Here is a 19,990-nt window from a genome sequence, read left to right as displayed (position 1 = left end):
CGGACTCCACGTGTATTCACTCGTTGTTTGTGCGTGTAGTTCACTCGTTGTTTCGTCGCACATCCGCTATCTGCACGGCCCTTGCTAGTGCACAGACTCTAATGGCCAGTAGGGCGCGCAATGGCAACAAGAGACACATTGACGTGGAATTGCAGTCCGCTCTCCGTGTTTTCAATTATGATGACTTTCGGGAGAGTAAACTTGAAGTCTCCAGGGCCATTCTAGGGGGAAAAGACATCTTTGTCCGCACAAACAACGAGTGAACTACACGTGGAGTCCGGATCGCTGTAACTAGACTTGGCAGGCTCGCCAGTCTACGCGAGTAGGACAATAACTTAGCTAGGAATACACTCACCTTCCACATGCTGAAGTCGTCTTGAGATTTGGATAGCGTGAACGTGGTGCATCACTCACCGTGGAGAGTCACCATGCGCTGTTCGGAAGCTTGGGCGTGATACACAATCTGCTGGGTCACACATTAGATAGATATAAGCTAATTGAGTTTGTGACATGGTACTATTTAGTCACGTGGGGTGCCAAGACTATGACGTGAGGTGACACTTAGTGAAGTAAGTGTGTGAAAGTAGGTGCGGTGAGTCCAGACTCACGGGAGGCTGAAAATGTTATACGGGAACCGGACACTGCCAGACTCACGTGAGTCTGGGGACGAGGCTACATCGTATTACGATTGCGTTGTGCAACGTAATGCAGTTAGACTAATGGTATAATTTGGATCTAATAGCTTTCCCGCCCCTGAACTCGTTTGTATTAGTTGTGCGCCCAGACGCTTTCCCGCTCGCTCCTCCTACTTTTGACCCCAATACCTGTCACGTGCATACGCACGGGAAAGCGTCTGGAACTGAGGCTACCCCGGATGCGCTTCCATCACCACTACATCTGGTATGGTACCGCCCCTTGTGGTCAGCGTTAATCATGTCCCTAGCGACATGATTAGTGTCAGTTACAAGTGTACTTTGCCGGTGTCTAGTAGATTACAGACGTAGTGGTAGATGGTGTGAAAACTCCTTTGGACCTAGGCCTGTTACTCACAAACGCGAGGCGCCTACGGATACCGTACAACTAGTTAATTATAACTCTCTAGATTCGCAGTAGGACAGCAGCCTGCGTAGCCAAATTCCGTTTCTTTCTGATATCTACCGGCTTTTTTGTATCACCACGTGACTAAGCCCTAGAATGTTTTAGGCTCCCGTATACTCAACCTTGAATAGGCCCTCGATTTGTATCAAAAGAAGATGATTATTCCTATCTTAGCGACGCTGACTGTTATAATCGTAACTGGTTAGCTTGCTATCATTGTTCTCTAGCTGTTCTGATGACACAAACTTGTATGTTCTAGCTATTTTGCTGAAAGTCGTCTTTGCGAGACGATTGAAAGGGCGCAGGATCCTTCTCGTAGGCCTAAGCGATGCAGGAAAGACTCTGATGTTTAGCCAGGTATGGTGATTCTCTCTTTGAGCGTAGGACAACGTGAAGTTTTGCTCAGCTTCATTCAGGGATGAAAATCATGACTCAAACGTCAATGAAAGAAAACAAAGGTCTTATGAGTATAGAAGATGGAAAAGTGAGATAAATGTGGATAGTTTGTTATTTACTAGAGCTATCTCAGTTATACTTAACTTAATTTGCTATGTCAGTCAAATTTGTGCTCAATTTGAAGTAAGATTTTGTGGTGGATACAGTGTACGTCCTCCCAGACATCAATCCTCAAGCTATTAATATCAATTACACATTAATAATTAACTTACTAAATTAATTAAGAAACCATACCTATGTAGCAATTCTCGTCTACAGGCAATACTGCTTCATTAATTTTTATGATGATCAACAAGATACAGAGTCAAAGTCATGTGGGGAAGGTCCATTTTGACATGACAATCGCATGAACATAAAGGAACTATAATATATTTCACTTTGTACTAATATGCTGTAGGTACGTACAGCCTCTCACAAATGAGTGAATATGTAACAGAGAATGTAATAATCTAACTAGTTGTAAGGTATCCGTAGGCGCCTCGTGTTGGTGAGTAACATGTCCAACAGAGTTTTCTGACTGTTTACTGAAATGCCGCGTCCTAGCTAGACAATACGTATTTGTTGAAACCCTGTCATGGAAGTAAACATGCAAACTTCCTAGTAGTTTAGATTACGTATATAGGTCTGGTATAGGTAGTTGTCGTTTCGCGATCGTGATCAAGACAATTGGAAATGTACAGTATAAGTATGCTCTCAGTAACGTTATAACGATCGACAGTGGTATGGTATTTACTGACATAGAAATTAATATCGGCAAACATTGAGTATCAACAGTGTTAGATGCAGCACAGTGTAGTAAAGGATTGATTGTTGTACGGGATGTGTGAATAGTTGACTATAGGTGGCATTCAGCTAATAAAGGTGTTTCTTAGTTGTCAAGTACAAACAATCCCTAGCTACAATACAAAAGGATGGGGCGACGGAACTTTATGAGACTTTTTCTTTGCCGTTTGGTCACTTGAACGAATCGTTCCTATATACAGTAGTATACTGATCTGTAGTCGGACACGGAAACGATTTTTTTGAAGTAGGTCTTGTAATGAAACGTGGTCACGGAGAGGAGAAATATATATATATATATATATATATATATCTGTACACATGAACCTCAAATATCTATATACCGAGAGCTCGATGGATTGCCATATAGGACCACGTCCCTTTCTGTTGTGCGACCCGGATGAGAAACCTTGCTACACTCAGCAATTAATAGGCCGCTGTTGATGACTCTTCTAGTGACATGAATTTACAGTAAGTGTGGAAACAGAGTGTGGTCTTGTACAGTGGAGGAAAATTAGTTGATATTTATCAACTTTTGATTATTATCCAGACTTCTAACCTGTCTCCGGAGAAGTCAGGATAATCGAGGGTGTACTGTACTGTAACTTTGGAAATTTTTGGTATGTTTTATTTCTGTTAATTTTGGTACAACCACAGTTTACCTAAATTAAAACACACTCAACTTTATTTTATTCTTGAGGACACTCCTCGTATTAGTAGGAGGATGGCACTATGTGGCCTCACACCTAGGCTCTCATGGGCATTGGGTACGAGGCTAGGCTCTGTAGTCTGGACCAGAACGGTACTAAAATGATTTCGGAAATAGTCTTCAAAGTCAATCAGCGTCTTATAACTGGAATGTCGGTTGTAAATTCTGATTGGTTTAGCAGTTATTAGTTATGCTAAGTGTACTAACACTGATTACACGTGTGTGAAATTCTCCTTAGCGGCTAAGTGCATGCAAGAGTCGTGAATGGAGACTCTGGTGCACGCACTCGTTTTGGTTTTAGTCTCAGCTTCAGTTGTTCAATCTTTTCAAGTTTGCAGGACAGGACATGCACATCAGTGTCGCTAGACCATCACTTTTGACAACTGGTCAAGCGGTAGTCTTGCTAGTTGAGCGGTTAGTCTAGCTAGTGTTCTGCTGGAAAATCAACGAGTTGTCGTTTCATGCCATCCACCAAGATACCGCCACAAACTTGGCAGATGTCTTTTCGTCGCTCGTGAGATCTCATGGCATTTACAAATGATACATTTGCATAATGCAAAAGTACGGTATATTTTCATCTCATTATTGAACTAGGTAAAATGACCCTAGGCTGTTAAGGCTACCATTTAGCAAAGGTTTTGTAAGTACTTCTGAAGTCATTTTAGTATCGTTTTGGTCCAGACTAGAGTCACGCACGTCGCGCACTTTCCGGTGTGGTGTGTTGGCAATACTGCTTCCTTCTGTATTTATCAGAAATGAAACCTTGTTCCCCAGACATCTTGACAGCTGCCTTTAGGCCATATTTGCCAATTGTGGCCGTACAGTTGTGTGTAATTTATCCAACCTCCTTGGGACTGGACCCTGTTGGATAAGTGAATATGTTGGATAACTGAAGCTGTTATGAACTCAAATATTGTTCATATTATATGGCATTTTTTTCACATTAGGCATACTGAATATAGATGTGAATTTAAACAAACCAAGTGTCTTATTGATCTAGAGACAAAAATTATGCTTTTTATGATTGATTGTAAGTTTATATAATAAGCCAGGGTAGAAGAGCAGACGAATGACAGTTCGATCGCCTCTCTTCACCGCAGCGTTTGAGAATTTACTCTGAACACACAAACACACACACACACACACACACACACACACACACACACACACACACACACACACACACACACACACACACACACACACACACACACAAATGGACAAATGTTAAGCCCTTCACGTCTTTCGACGTCAACCTTGAGGTCAGTTGCGGAGATAGCTCTCCCTGCCTCTAGAGACAGGGCCTCCATGTGCTACATGGAGTCTTGGGCCAGCGCTACAATCCACCTGGAGCTTGGCCAGAATCATCCAGGGGCACTGAGAATAGCGCAGCTCTGGGACTGGAGACCAAGGCCCACACGTACCCGTCTGCTGCATGATGTTACTGCCAAACCAGCGGTCATGTCCACCCCAATCAATGACCGGGTACTCATTTATACTCCTGAGTCGAGAGAAGCAAGTGTGGGTGAGTTCCTTGCTCAAGGAAACTGCGACAGTGTCGCCTCCACCAGGATTGAACCTGCAACCCTCATCACGGAATACAAGATCCCGGATGTCATCACCAACGCTCTACCATCTGGTCCACTGCGCCCCCCCCCCCCCACACACACACACACACAGAGACACTACGGCTTTATGATGTGTATAGATAGATGCAGGATTCGTTATATGTCATATCGTCACCCATGTGGCAATCTTGACTTGTCGGATAAGTGACACACAACTGTATTCATTTATGTTTGGCGATCGTCTCCTTTCTCGGTTTTCTGTTTTCTGCTTGCCATACTTTGTAGCACTTTCATGCAGTCCTGGCTTTTCTGTCATTAACCAACAATACAGAGACAATTGGATTGCTCTATGTGGCGTAGCTGGTAGGGCACGTGGTCTTTCTTGACAGAAGTTTCCATGCGAAACTAGTGGTGTGTGTGTGTGTGTGTGTGTGTGTGTGTGTGTGTGTGTGTGTGTGTGTGTGTGTGTGTGTGTGTGTGTGTGTGTGTGTGTGTGTGCGTGCACGTGTGCATGCGTGTGTGCACGTGTGTGTGTGTGTGTGTGTGTGTGTGTGTGTGTGTGTGTGTGTGTGTGTGTGTGTGTGTTTACCATTATGTATATTAATAAGCTGAAACTGTACATTTCTTTTTAATTAATCAAATTTTTTGTTGTCTTTATTGGTTTTGAAGATGTCGGATTACTCTCAACTGGGCGCCCACCAACCCGGCAGTCCCAGAGAGGGACGTGTTTCCGTGTAATCCATATGGATCTAGTAACTGGCTTATTGATCAATGATTGCGTGTGCTACGAAGATTTTGCCAGCTCTGAACAGCATGCCCAGTAGATATCAATGGCTACCAGGAAAGCACTGATTCTCATTGCCAACGATACCCATGCCAGATCACAGAAACTTCCCATCGATGGAAACAAGTCTGATCTCACAGACATGCCAAATAGACAGTGAGAAAGAACCAACAGACTTGTTTCATTGTATTGCTGTCGCCATCTGGGATTGAGCCCAGGCTATTGTGGTTGGAGAACCAGAACTCTAAGCACTAGGCTGTAGTGGCTTTATTATTAATGGGGTGTTTTTAATATTAGATTTATTATTTTATATACTGTTTGAAGGAATTTTTAATTCCAGTGTTTTTAATTATAGGCGTATGGGGCATATCTATACTACTAAAATTAATGGTGTGTGTGTGTGTGTGTGTGTGTGTGTGTGTGTGTGTGTGTGTGTGTGTGTGTGTGTGTGTGTGTGTGTGTGTGTGTGTGTGTAAAGGGAAGTAGGCCCACAGGTGCAGCCATTTTGAATTTTTGTTTTATAATTGCTCGCAAACTGCTATTCCTTTCCGCTCCTCCTTTAGCACATAACCTTCTCTACTTTTGTAAAGCAACTGGTGCTCTTCGTGGTGGCCAGTACCCTGTACTTTGATTTGGGTTGGGTTTTTTTTTTGAAAATTGTGATGTCACAAAAAGTTTTTCCTCTATGCGGTCGCAAACCGCTGCACTTCCTCGCTTCTCCTTTAGCATGCGGCCTTTTCTCAGTGTGGAATAGCAACTGGTGACGTTTTCGGTAGTCTATGTACTATACCTAGGCGTTGCTGGCGTTCATCTGTACTTCTTGATGTCATCCTATGCCTACTCATTGTTGCGTCACCTATTGTGATGTCGCACATTTATTGTGGCGTCACAAATGCTCTGCTGTTTTGGCTAAAGCACAACAAAAAGTTGTCATTACAGCAAACCCGCCTGTACACTGTCAAAATGCCTCCCAAAAAGCGCTCTGTCTGCTATTTTGTCAAAGGCAAAGCGACGAAAGTTATCGCTGCGACAGGAAAAAGATAACGAAGCTACTCGCTGGCTTGACTCACAGCGCCAGCACAGTGCCCGTCGACGGATCGCGAAAGGTACTACTAAAACTTCTGCAGTCAATGAAAGAGTTAACGATGAGCACCGCTGTCTTTCTCAACACGTGCTTAGCACGTGTGTCAATAATCACGTACTTCTAAAATATTCACGTACTTCTAAAATATTCACGAATTGACGACAGCAAGTCTACTTAGACAGTGCAAAGTCATTTATTGGGACAAAGCAACAATTATGAACAAGCGTGCCCTTGAAGCCATTGACCGCACTCTACAAGACATTAGAAAATGCAAAAATATATTTGGCAGCATTCTTACAATTCTTGTAGGAGACTTCCGCCAAACTCTTCCCGTCGTTTGTGGAGGATGTCGCCCAGACGAAGTTAGTTCCTGCATCAAATGGTCGTATCTATGGCAAAAGGTTAAAGCATATTCCTTGATGACAAATATGTGTGTACATCTTCACAATGACAGAAACGCGGCTCAGTTTGCTCAAACCCTGCTCAAGGTTGGAAACGGCAAAATGCTCTATCAAAAAAACAGCTACATTACTACAATTCCATCAGATCTTGCAATTACTACAAACGATATCAATACACCCATCACTTTCATCTACCCTGACTTAGAAAGAAATCACAAAGATAGCAACTGGCTTATGGAACGAGCTATTTAACTCCTCTCAACGAATCTGCTAATGACATCAACTCAAAGCTTTTACGACAATTTCCAGGAGAAGCCAAAGCTTATCTATCAATTGACAGTGTGAATGACGTCGACTAAGCAACTCTTTATCCAGTTGAATTTCTTAATTTCTTTCAACCTGCCGGACTACCGCCACATAGAATTGATCTAGAAGTCGGAATGCCTCTAATGGTAGTTAGCAACTTGGCTTTGGGCATATTAAACAGAGCAAGACTTATTCTCAAAAGAATGATGGAAAAATGCCTTGAAACAGTCGTTGCCAGAGGACCACAAAATATACACATCAATAGGTTCATATACAATGTAGAAACAGCATTTACACGCTGGTGAAAAAGTTCTGATTCATATCACTGCTCCTCAACCTAGCAGATGGTTTCATGGTATATTTGGTCTGAAGATATGCTCTCCACTTGCAAGCAAATAAGCATATAACTAGATTACCACAATTACTTTACAATTTTTGGAATTTTACCACCCGCAAATGCTAATTTTTCTTCTTTATCTGCTATACTTATAAAGTGCAAAGCGCTTACTGGGCGCCGTCTTCTTGAAACGATAACAACTATATATGCATATATTGGCTGTGACGTCTCATTAACAAAGTCTCTTAGCCTGTGGTTTGTATACAGACATTCATGTTTGCTGCACCTGTTCCGTGCAACGACAGCAACACTTTTGAAGTGACGACGTTCAATGGGCATGTCGAAATAGCTGAGACTTTAGATGTGACTTGGTCAGGTTTATCAAGTTTATCTATAAAGTATTTATTTTCTAAAGTATCTGTCTGTCTGTCTGTTTGTCTATCTGTCTGTCTGTCTGTCTGTCTGTCTGTCTGTTTGTCTATCTGTCTGTCTGTCTGTCTGTCTGTCTGTCTATGTATGTATGTATGTATGTATGTATGTATGTATGTATGTGTGTATGTATGTATGTATGTATGTAAGTATGTTTAATTAAACGGGTTTATCAGAAAGTTTGGGGTGTCTCTGCTTAGATAACCGAATTTTATTATTCTCCAAGAGTCTAGACGCTGGAATTGTGTTAATTATCTTAATTAATTGGCCCGGGCGAAGAACGGGCTACATGGCTTGTGTGTGTGTGTGTGTGTGTGTGTGTGTGTGTGTGTGTGTGTGTGTGTGTGTGTGTGTGTGTGTGTGTGTGTATGTGTGTGTGTATCCACAAGGCTAAAATTTGGAGTACGGGCATAACTCGATATGGGTAAGAACATAGGCAGGGTGGCATTGACCTCAACCTTCATTCGGGTCTCCTTTTAGGGGTGGAATGTAGAACGACTATGCTGTTCGCCTTTCAAGAAGGAGACTGAATGCCCCTGATAGATTCAATTTGAAGGAAGTTCCATTACGTGAACTCAATCTCATGACGTAGTTTTGTTTTCTCATAACTAACAATGCAATGCTCACTTTAAAATTTCAATGTATTCATTGTTTGTTCACATGCTTTTGTTACATCACAATGCTATCTACCAATCCCATCAGACTCACTGGGTTATCTGAGCAAGCTGTAGATGATTTTACTTACCGTATTATCTCGCCTAGAACGGCATGCCGTTATGGAACGAATTTTACCAGGGTGCCGTTATACGTCGAGGTACAACGGCATGCCGTTGTAAATGAGGGAATTTTTTACCAGCACCTCAAGTTGCACATCCAACAAAATCTAATATCTTTCTTAAGCGGTACTACTAACTACTACTAAGTCTTCAAGAACGTGCCATGCATACAGATTACCGGTAAGCACTAATCAGTTTCTACTTCTTTGTGTTCCTCATCATCATCACTGTCTTGATCTGTCAAACCTGATGGTTCGTCATCTACTAATGGTTCTTCGCAAGTAGCTGTTTCATCTGTCATCAGTGCATTAGTTTGACACGTGTCTCCTCCATTACCGCAATATTAATATCAAAAGATAGGCCTCTTATTACTGTGACTACTGTACCTCGCTCTATAACGGCACCTCACCCTAATACGGCATGCCGTTATAGGTACCAGCTGGAGTTGTACCGGATTCTAGTAAAATTTGCTTATAACGGCATGCCGTTCTAGGCGAGGTAATACGGTATCTATACTATAGTACTAAATTGACGGTGTTTGTATATACTGTAAGGTTTAAGTTTGATAGCCGGCTATACAGGATCACTGAAGAGACGTGTCATCGCACTTGCACCGAATACAACCTATACCTTACCTGCACTCAGCACTAGCCTACACTGAAACGTCAAAAATGGAGCACGAACAGTGCTAAATCATGCCTTTGTGGCAATTAGATAAGCTATACAGTATGATACAGTGTATCCTAAGTGTGAGCTTACAAGAAACTGCACGTGACTTTCAATTTTCTGCCCAGATCCATATTTCTGAATGGGAATAATCTAACCTGCCCGTGCGGAGATCGGGCCAGTGAGCTAGTCTATACTACTAAAATTGGCGGAGTTTGTATATATATATATATATATATATATATATATACAGACTTGGACAAAATTATAGGGACACCTGGCATTTTTGTGTCTAGTCTAACTTTGACACTGAATTTTTCTCTAGCAAAACCAAATGTTTTTCGAATTTCTTTTTTCATGGATTGCGCCATTGTTGGTATGTAACATAGCTTGAGTTCAAAACTGCAGCTGTACTTGCTACCTACTGCGCATCTAGTTTGCTTTGAAGAAGGAGGACGGCCATTCCTACTTTTCTTGTCTTTGTACACGTTCATCGCTCTTGGATGCTCATTTTTGGCATACAATCTAAGAATGCTCTGTAGTAGAGAGTGAAAGCAATTTTGTGGGTCCTTTTATCAACATTATGAAAAAAGGCGAATCATCTGTTTTTGCACGTTGATTTCGTGCATGTCATCACAATTTGAATTGTTTTGCCATTTTAATCAATAAACAAACTTTTAAGGTATTGAAAAATTATGCGACACTAATTAATTACAAAAAAATCCTGCTAAGACAAAAACTAAAAAAGTTATAGCAACAAAAGAACATTGACATGCCACTTCCGGTCCACGTTTTACGTAGCAAAATCTCAAACTGCTACCGCCAAAATGGCAGCTGCACTAAAACCGCTGCCCCTGAGACCGCCAAACTTAGGTGATAACTTAGCCTGAACGTTCAGCTGCACGCAGTTGCAGAGTCTTGTTCCGTGTGATATTTCACGAGTTGCAGCGATGCTTCGAGGCAAACAGTTGAGTCCAAAAACGCTAGGGAAAATTGAAGCCCTTCACTCAGTTGGCCATTCTGTGCGTCAGATGGCAGCTTTTGTCCGCCGCTCCAGGAATTCGGTTCATCAGTGCCTGCAACGGCTTTCCCATGGCAGCAGCGATTATGAAAAACAACCTGGACGTGGGAAGGCAACGACAATCCGGGAAGATCACCGACTGAAGAGAATGGCACTGCAGAACGGCAGAGCACCATCACGACTGTTCTCGTATCAGCTGGCTGATGAAACTGGCAAGCAGGTGTCAAGTAGAACAGTCTGTCGTCATCTCAGTGAGACAGGAGTCAACGCTCGGAGTCCTAGAAAAAACCCACTGCTAACAGAAAACCATCGGCATTTGCGACTAGGATGGTCAACCACTCACACACAATGGACTTTGGATGACTGGAAATCTGTTCTTTTTACAGATGAGTCAAAAGTCAGCATAGGAAATGATGGTGCTTTGTACGTTTGGCGTCGCAAAGGTGAGGAATTTCTCCCTGAATGTTGTGATTGTACGGTCCAGCACGCGGCTAGTGTGATGGTGTGGGGATCGATGTGTCGGCATGGTTTGGGGTCTCTGGTGAAACTGGAAGGTCGTATGGACAGCACGGCGTACCAACAGGTTCTGGAGGAGCACATGCTTACAGACGCAGCGGCACTGATAGGAGACGACTTTGTCTTCCAGCAGGACAACGTGCCAATCCACACGTCTCGGTCAACAAGACAATGGCTACGCCAGCATGACGTCACACTGTTGGACTGGTCGCCAAACTCGCCTAATGCGAATCCAATCGAGAACTTGTGGCATGAACTCAAAACTGCTGCCAGTCATTGCAAACCGAGAACTGCAGCTGAGCTCTGGAATGCTTTACAAGAGGCGTAGCAGCAGATTCCAGTCGCGTGTGTCTGGAACTTGGCAGAAAGTGTTCCACGACGTTTGGACGCAATCAGGAGGGTGAGAGGCGGGAACACTCGGTACTGAGGAACTGGTGAAGGGCTTCAATTTTCCTTCGCGTTATTAGAACCGGCTTTTTTAAATGCCACTAAACAAAATCAGAGAGAGTCTAACTTACGACGCTTACGCAGTCATGACGTCATACACTTTTAGGTCTCGTTTTCCGCAATGCGAAACGTAAAGAAAACAATTTAGGGTCTACAGTATTCTCAAGAAACCTAATTATTGTGTTACTACATACCCACAGCGGGGTGTCCCTATAATTTTGTCCAAGTCTGTATATATATATATATATATATATATATATATATATATATATATATATATGTATGTATAAGTTTGATAGCCGGCTAGACCGGATCACGCACGAGGCTAAAATTTGGGGTACAGGCGTAACTCGGCATGGGTAAGAACATACGCAGGGTGACGTTGGCCTCCAGCTTTAGTCAGGGACCCTTTTGGGGTGCAACGTAGAACGACACATTGCTGTTCGTTGTTCAGGAAGGAGACTGAATGCCCCTGATAGACTCAATTTGAAGGAAGTCCTGTTATGTGAGCTCAATCTCCTATGATAATTTTGTGTTCTCATAACTAGGTGTGCAATCCTCACTTTAAAATTTCAATAAATTCATTGTTTGGTCACATGCCATTATTACGTCACAATGTTAACTACCAGTCCCATCACACTGGGTTAGCTGTATATTATCTTAAACACTGTACCTGCACCGAGCACTACACTGAAGCGTCAAAACGGAGTGCGAGCAGTGTGCTAAATCATGTCTGCGTGGCAATTAGATAAGCTTTAGTGTATCCTAAGTGTGAGACTTACAAGAAACTGCACGTGACTTTCAATTTTCTGCCCAGATCCATATTTCTGAACGGGAATAATGTAACCTGCCCGTGCATAGATCGGGCCAGTGACCTAGTATAGATTTATTCTTTGACTTTGACATTCAAGGCCAAGTCCATGTAGTTAATGTATGACTTTGTTGTTTGCAAAGACTGGTTTTATTTTAAGAAATCGTAGCATATGTACATATGTACAAGTAGAGTCTGTATGAGAATAAAGTATCTGTCTGTCTGTCTGTCTGTCTGTCTGTCCAATACATATATTTTCAACATTGAAATCTACAATCAACACAACTAAGCAACTCTACTGTCCCAATCGCACAAAATCTCTACCAAACTAAAACTCTACAGAAACCAGCCTTATATAGGGCTGTACAGTAAAGCACATTAATAATTGTGTGTATTGTTCATTCTCTTCACTTTCCTTGTATGTTCCAGTAAGCGGGATGTCTTCCTGATAATCACTCTAGCGTTACATTGTTGTAACTGAACTGATAAACGTTGTCTCCAATATGTTGTAAAATTGGATGCATTCTTATGACCGTCCTCATCATAAGACATGAGAGAAAGAGTCTTTAAAAACTGTTGAGCCTCATGTCTGTCTGTCTGTGTGTTTGTTTGTTAATACATATATTTCCATTACAATGAAATTTTTATCAAACTCTAAAAGCAAACCTAAAGTCCACTACATAATAGTTACTACATAATACATTAGCCCTCTATGGGGGATAAAACTTAAAAGAAGCTACTTAGCTACAACTTGTGCAAAGTCAGTGTTTCTACTAAGGGTCTTAGGTCCAGAACCGATCATCATGAGTTTTCTTGTCAGCACACTTGCATTGCAACGTTGCAGTTGAATTGAAAACCGTCTCCTCTGTTGTGTCTTAAACTCAGCGACATGTGTTCGTCTGTGCATGTCTGTTTCTGTGTCTGTCTATCTGCATGCATATGCACATGTAATACTAATTCAATGTCATCTTTTATTAATATATTTACAGAAACAAGCAGTGGTTGAGTTGGTGGATGTTCCTGGCCATGAACGATTAAGATCTCAAATTCTAGAAAAGAACAAACAGGGAGTTCGGTATGATCAAATGAACACTTTGTACTCACCATGTGTGTTGTAACATTTATTATTCTATTAGTGGTATCATCGTCGTTGTTGACAGTGTCAACTTTCCTACTGAATCACGCGATGTAGCAGAGCTTGTGTATGACATGTTGGCAGACTCAACTTTTTGTTGTTACCGGGTGCCACTTGTGGTGGCTTGTAATAAACAAGGTGTGGAATGACGACTGTGTGTCGCATTATTGTGAACTTATTGTGCCATATGTGATAGATATGGTAACAGCAAAGTCAGCTAATGTGATCGGGTCACAGCTAGAGAAAGAGATGTATGTGTGGATCTTATGAAGTAAATGTATTGTGGTACAGGTATTGCTTACTGAGAGACACAGCAATCATAAGCTGGTTTGTAGAGTATTTTTGAGTTTGCTAACGTGTTTCCTGTTTTTTACTTATTGTTTGTCTGTCCATCTGTCTGATTGTTTGTCAGTTGGTCTGTACATATATGTGTTTGTTGTCTGTTGTTTCTTTTGTGTTTTATTGGTATTTGTAGCATACGAACCTCTTATGGACCAATTGCAGTTGTCTCAGCCAGACACTAGCTCCTGCTGTACCGTATTACCCCACATTTTGCTGCATGCCGGTATACACTGAAGTTGAGTAGGGTGCCAGTATACTCTGGGGTTTACTGGCATGCAGCAAAATGTGGGTCAAACGACTGCTTCAAAGTACGGGCAATTTTTGTGGCCATGCTATACCATGTAAGATGAAATATTAGCGGGGAGTTTATTTTGGCGGATTGGCAGATTTTCCAGTGACCGCCAATATAAAATCCGTCAATAATTTTGGCCACCAAGATATATACGGGTATGACGTTATCTTGACGTCATCACCCACGTTCATCAGGCATTGATAATGGCAATAACAATGGCAACAGCATAGGAATCATGTGGATTCTGTTCTTTACGCTTACACAGTTGTTCATCATTGTTGTATCCCGGAGACCCGCAAAACCATGAAAATGTGATGGCCAAGAATGCAGCTGTCAACTGCAAACTCCTCCAAGACAGCCACGTAGGGTTGACGCCTACATCAATTATCCAACAGCAATGTCCAACCACCAAAATAAAATCTGCCAATATGCTTTTCTGTCAATTTGCCAAAATAAACTCCTGCCAATATTTCATTTTATACGGTATGATTGTCTTTTACGTGCAAGACTACCGTGGCCTTTAAATGCTTGTTTGATGTTCTTCCATGGCAATTGTGTCTTTCTCCTGCTTCTAAAAATGCCAGCCAGCTCTGATCATGGAATACGTGTGTGCTATTTTAATATCTATTGCCTCACCTTTACCTGTACCACGCATCGTGCCGGCATTTACCTGCCCTGTACCAGCATGCTGGTTTAGTTACCAGAACTGCCTCATGTAAATTTTGGTGAATCTCACTTATACCAGCATGCAGCAAAATGAAGGGTAATATGGTATCGCGTACATGTAATTTAGTCATCTATAACTTGTGCTAATTTTGCATGTCTGTATGTTTGTATGTCTGTTTGTCTATTTACTTGTTCATACCATGTTTCTTTGTTTTTTATCTGCTTTTGTGTTTATAGTTGTATCTTCTATTGAGATCCATCTTTGTCTGTCTGTTTATTCATGTGTTCCTTTATTTGTCAGTTTACCACTGCACCAGTTTGTCAGTTGAGCAGTCAACCGTGTTGTTGTGTTTACACCTCACCCATCTTTAGATGTTTGTCATTTAGTTTGGTCACACAGTCAGATTATATATTGTATGTAGGTGATGTTCCAATTGATCGCTTTCCAGTGACTATGGTAGTAACCATATTTGGTTGTCAAAAACGCCTTTGCTCTTATGCCCGGCAACCTTCTGAGTTTGTTGATGCACTCTTGTTCTTAAGTGGTGACCACTTGTGTCTTTGTGGCTGTTGAGCTACCTTTTAACAATTAATTGTTAGTAACTTATTTTGCCTTGCATTAAGTGCAATACCGTTCTGCGAGGTCTGCTACACCCAAATGGGCCCCACAACAAACTGCTATCTGTGAAGATTTGAAGCTTTTCCGCACTTCCAATAGAATCAATGCAGAGGCATATCTCAAAGGGTTTCTAGGGTGTGTGGAAACCTCTTTACTTGGGCTGTGTTATATATCTTCATGAACCTCAGATGTTTTGCTGCATATCTGGTTGTTCTCAGCTGATTCTTTGTGCGCGTATAAGTACTTATAGTTAGTTCTCTGAAGAGACTCAAAGGGACTACGGGAGCCAAGTCCAGCTCAGTGCAGGTTCATTACACCTTAAGATCGATTGTATTGCAGACTCTTTGCTTTATGTAATTTCTGGAGAATTGTTTTGTCAAAGCTTAATTGAATGAGCTTTTAATAAACCATTAGAATGAACTGTTTTCTGAATAAAGTATCACGGTAGATTTTATTTTCCAATCATTCATAGATAAACTCAACACACACAATAGAATTTACAAAGACTAATTAATAAACACCTAATAGGGTCTTTCTGCAGTTCAAGTAAAGTTTATGTAAACCCATTTTGCCATTATGTAACAAACTTTTTAAGTCCATAGAAATTTGTAGTGTAGATTAAATCATGGTCTAGATGTAGGCATGCATAAAATGTGTGACAGTTTGATACAAATAGTATATCCACAAGTTTCTGTTGTTTTGAGTTTAAAGGAGCATTCCAGAGATATGCGCTAGGCTGCTGGCTCTGCCTTTGCTTGCTAATGGGAAATCCATACTAACCAAGTTGGGTATCTGGGCGCTATCTCAGAGCAAACCCGACAGATGTATGTTAAGAACGTTTAAGACTTAAAAACTGAGGGGGCATTTCAAGAATTTTGTCTGCCAAGTAAAGCGTTTTTTGCTCGCCATCGGATCACGTGAGCCTTACTGACGCAATTACGTTCCCGGAAATGGTCTTTCTGTTGTTTCCATCGCTCCAAGAACGGTGGGAACCGTCTTGCTACTTTCAGACTGTCTACAGACTGACCATTCGTACGATTTATTTCCGTCCGACAACATTTGAGAGAATTGGTGTTTTGTGAGATTCTTTGGCGTAGCGAGGCAGTGGATGCTGTTGTCAATCGTGTTCTAACAGTTTATGAAGCACTCATCCCTACGCAGGAACACTTTCCGCAAACTCCCTCGCTACTTCTGTTGCGCGCTAAAGCTGCACAGTTCTTCGGACTGTTTCCTTAACCGAGTGACACAAACATTTTGCTAGCCATTGGAAACCACTTTGAAGACCCTATGAGATACGGCCTTGCAATGGTAGCTAATTTAACCTCAGAAATGTCAAGCAAAGTGATGTTAGTCTCGTGTAGCCAGATCTTTTCCCCAGCGCCGGAAGTATGATGCTGCGGGGAAGCGCCTGGCTACGCGAGACTAAAGCGATTTTGGCAATACAGAGTCACTTCTAGACAAAACCTTTAGAGTACACACTAAGTATATGTCATATATGGTTACTACCAAATGTGGCAGTCAGCATACTGCTTCAACAGCTGGACGCCGGTCAATTGTTCTGTGTTGAAAGTTGTATGTCATAAGCAAGCCTGATCAGTGATGTGTTTTGTATCTTCAGTAATGCATTGAGGGTGACCCGATCGGCTGCCCTAGAAGGTATAGACAACACAAACGTTGGCTCAAAGAATACATTTATTGGGAAGGAAGGAAAAGACTTTGAGTTTTCTCAAGTCAGCAACAGCGTCTCACTCATCGAATGTTCGTGCAAGCGAAACACAGGAGACGAAGCAGACCTTGAAGCAGTCAAAGACTGGATCAAGGGAGTGTTTTAGACTAAAAGTTTGTGCTTATACAAATACATTAAATTATAAATTGCCTGAAACCTTCTCTATGCAGTCACATTTAGAGTACATTCACAGATTGCGCTGCCTAATCGAAGTGGAATGGAATGGCTTGCCCTTGCCGATTGGATTCTGCACATGCTTCAGCGACTTTCAATGTTAATATGGCATCATTTCGATGATATAGGAGTTGAGTTTTTCCTTCTACGACGCTAACAAAATGTTCCAGCTCTCGCTTGTATGCTTCCTGGTACCTCGTAGGAAAGAAATCCTCGAGTCGGGGTCCATGAAGTCCGTTCTTGTCCCAATGTACTGTTGTTGTTGGTTGCATGTTTTGTACGACTGCCATCCCGTTTTCGCCAAAGACCTCCACACGTTGGTCGTATCCATACACAGCATGCCGACTCATGTCAATGATGGCAATCAGGCCACTTGGAAATCTCAGGGTGATGGCCACTGTGTCAACATCGCCTGCTTCCTTGATGTATGGGATGAATGCATGGCCGGTGGCGTAGACGGTAGACGGTGTCTCACCAGCCAGCCAACACACCAGGTCAATGTCGTGAACTGCACTGTCACCGAAAATTCCAGTATTGCCAGAGTTGAGTATATAGTCGCGACTTGGTGATTGACTATCACGACTGCATGTCTTGATCACGTGGAGTTTTCCAATTGCACCAGTTTGTATGTGCTTTTTTACGCTTGCAATGCTGGGATCGAAACGACGCTGGAACGCACTGAACAAAGGTTTTCCTGCCATCTCTGCTTCGTCATAGCACAATTTGATTTCATCTACCGAGCTAGCCACCGGCTTCTCACAAAACACAGCTTTTTGTGCCTTCAGAGATGATGTCACAATTGAGAGGTGTGTACTTGTAGGCGTGGCAACAACAACAAAATCTATGTTGGGATCTGTCAGTGCCCTGGCCATGTCTTTGGGTTGAATTGTTGTGGTTGACAAATTGCGATGATGAACGAATTGTTTGGCAAGATCGAGATTTTCTTCTATAATCCAACGGAGATCCAATTTGGGATTAGTGAGGATATTGTCAGTGTGAATTGTACCAGCACGTCCAAGGCCAAATAATGCTACACCAACACGACGTGTAGTGTCATTGCCATTGGTGCATACCTAGAATAAGAATTACAACCTGAAAGCTCAGAACACACATTAATGGAATTTTTCTGTTTCTTTTTTTGTAACTACAGCCACTGTACATTATAGAAACAGAATAACATCCTCGCTCAAGGTTGAGTAATGAACAGCCTCATGACAGGCCACTTTTCTATAGCGACTACACTGATGGGGAGTGATGTGGCATACGCAGACTGCTACAGTGACTGAGACTTATAGGAAGCAGTTGCATGCGCACTGTAATCTTCACACATCCACATGCATCTTGCTTTCTGATATATTATATGGTGTTTATAAATCTGCCATTGAACTAGTGTGTTCGTGTTCGAATGATTGGTCTATACAACTTGGCAAGGCATTGGATTCTCCATTTTGGGGGCTTAAATAGGTAGGTCATTATGGCGGTTTCAAATAGTAATTATTTATACCCACAAATGCAAGCGTGCATGCATCTGCAGCCACCACCAACGTATCTACATCTGTGGCTTAATACACACGGTCTATTCAAAGCTGTTTGTGCAGCTCACGCAGGATCAAGGATTGCCAGACATGCCTACCTATGAGGTCTTGGTGGTGACATGAAAACATGCCTATCTATGCCCCTTGCTCCATAGACTCAAGCATCCAGCCGGTCATCTCCCCCGTGTGTGGGGGAGATGACCAGCTGGACACTTGAGCCTACTTGCTCCACAGCTTTGCACTGATTCTTGAGTACAATCAGCTTCAGCACTAATGAGCGTATTCTATAGCTACTATTCTTATGGCAGACAAATCAATTGTACATCATTCCACAGGCTTTGAGCTTCTGTGCACTGTACTGTTAAGTATTATATTAGAAGACAAAGTGTGGCTTTGAATCAATCAATATTCATAGAGATTGGCAGTGGAATGAGGAAGACCATGCATTGCTTATACTGGAGTAGTAGTGCATGCTTATTTTGTAATCTGTTGATTCTATTTGTTATATGCGACTGTTGGTTCAACAAGCATGCAGTTGCTTCGCAAAGGAATGTAGACATCCTACTGTCCGTTGATGAAAGTGAAGGCATGATAGCCAAATCTCACACATCATACCAGTTTCAGTGTGAAGTAGGATTCTTATAACAGTGGTGAATAGGCTTGTGCACACACACACACACACACACACACACACACACACACACACACACACACACACACACACACCTACACCGTGAAATTCTAGAGAAATACCTAAAAGTCCATCCCAGCTATTAAACCGGAAAGCTGCAGTAGGAGGGCATTTGGTGACTTTGACATACCTACACACTCTACAGTCTGACCACGTCTAATTACGTTAACGTTCAGACTACGGGTGTTATCATGTTCTGACTGATCAAAAGTTATCATTGGTCATCTCGTTGTTGTATAAATAGTAATACACACATTCAAACTTCAATCACGCCCACTCAACAATGCCGAAAGTGCAAGGACACGCCCATCTCCCCCACGACAAGACCACGATTTGAGCTGCAGCACATGTACACATGTACAAGCTACTCTAGTCAAAAGTCACACACACAAAGATGACAATTTTCTGATCGTGTGCTGCTCATCATGATTGTGTACCATAGCTTTCTACGATGCTGATCAACAGCTCAGTGTACGTACCTGCACTTTTCGAGACGCTTCTCGCATCATCGAGTAGACAGCAGGTCGTGAGAACACGGGAAGCGACATGGCTGCATTTCTGACGGAACGAAGTGAAAACATCATTTAGCTAATGCTCACACATACGTAGAGAGTGTACAGT

The 19,990-nt window shown here is 42.2% G+C and overlaps 2 protein-coding genes across 2 annotated transcripts; one reads left to right on the top strand and one right to left on the bottom strand.

The window, feature by feature from the left end:
• The first annotated feature begins 1,200 nt into the window (after nucleotides 1-1,200).
• LOC134182716 (signal recognition particle receptor subunit beta-like) lies at nucleotides 1,201-17,075 on the top strand. The gene is made up of 8 exons (XM_062650146.1): nucleotides 1,201-1,299; nucleotides 1,358-1,455; nucleotides 1,505-1,582; nucleotides 5,281-5,331; nucleotides 13,179-13,264; nucleotides 13,326-13,462; nucleotides 13,521-13,575; nucleotides 16,862-17,075. The coding sequence occupies exons 1-8, from the start codon at nucleotides 1,254-1,256 to the stop codon at nucleotides 17,073-17,075; spliced, it is 765 nt and encodes a 254-aa protein (XP_062506130.1). The 5' UTR covers nucleotides 1,201-1,253.
• Nucleotides 17,076-17,129: 54 nt separating this feature from the next.
• On the bottom strand, nucleotides 17,130-19,970 carry LOC134182713 (myo-inositol 2-dehydrogenase-like). Its single transcript, XM_062650143.1, has 2 exons — nucleotides 19,849-19,970; nucleotides 17,130-18,216 (listed from the first exon to the last, which is right to left on the bottom strand). The coding sequence occupies exons 1-2, from the start codon at nucleotides 19,951-19,953 to the stop codon at nucleotides 17,173-17,175; spliced, it is 1,149 nt and encodes a 382-aa protein (XP_062506127.1). The 5' UTR covers nucleotides 19,954-19,970; the 3' UTR covers nucleotides 17,130-17,172.
• Nucleotides 19,971-19,990: the final 20 nt, after the last annotated feature.

Source organism: Corticium candelabrum, chromosome 7, assembly GCF_963422355.1.
Source record: "Corticium candelabrum chromosome 7, ooCorCand1.1, whole genome shotgun sequence".
NCBI classification, from domain to species: domain Eukaryota; kingdom Metazoa; phylum Porifera; class Homoscleromorpha; order Homosclerophorida; family Plakinidae; genus Corticium; species Corticium candelabrum.
Note: the sequence above shows the minus strand (reverse complement) of the source record. Positions and strands in the feature narration are given on the sequence as shown.

Bases quoted from the DNA above. Each gene is read 5' to 3' on its own strand.
- LOC134182716 (XM_062650146.1), top strand. From the start codon at position 1,254: ATGATTATTCCTATCTTAGCGACGCTGACTGTTATAATCGTAACTG. The intron at 1,456-1,504 runs GTATGGTGATTC...AGTTTTGCTCAG, and splicing joins AGACTCTGATGTTTAGCCAG to CTTCATTCAGGGATGAAAAT. The intron at 1,583-5,280 runs GTGAGATAAATG...TTGGTTTTGAAG, and splicing joins TGAGTATAGAAGATGGAAAA to ATGTCGGATTACTCTCAACT.
- LOC134182713 (XM_062650143.1), bottom strand. From the start codon at position 19,953: ATGATGTTTTCACTTCGTTCCGTCAGAAATGCAGCCATGTCGCTTCCC. The intron at 18,217-19,848 runs GTACGTACACTG...TTCTTATTCTAG, and splicing joins AAGCGTCTCGAAAAGTGCAG to GTATGCACCAATGGCAATGA.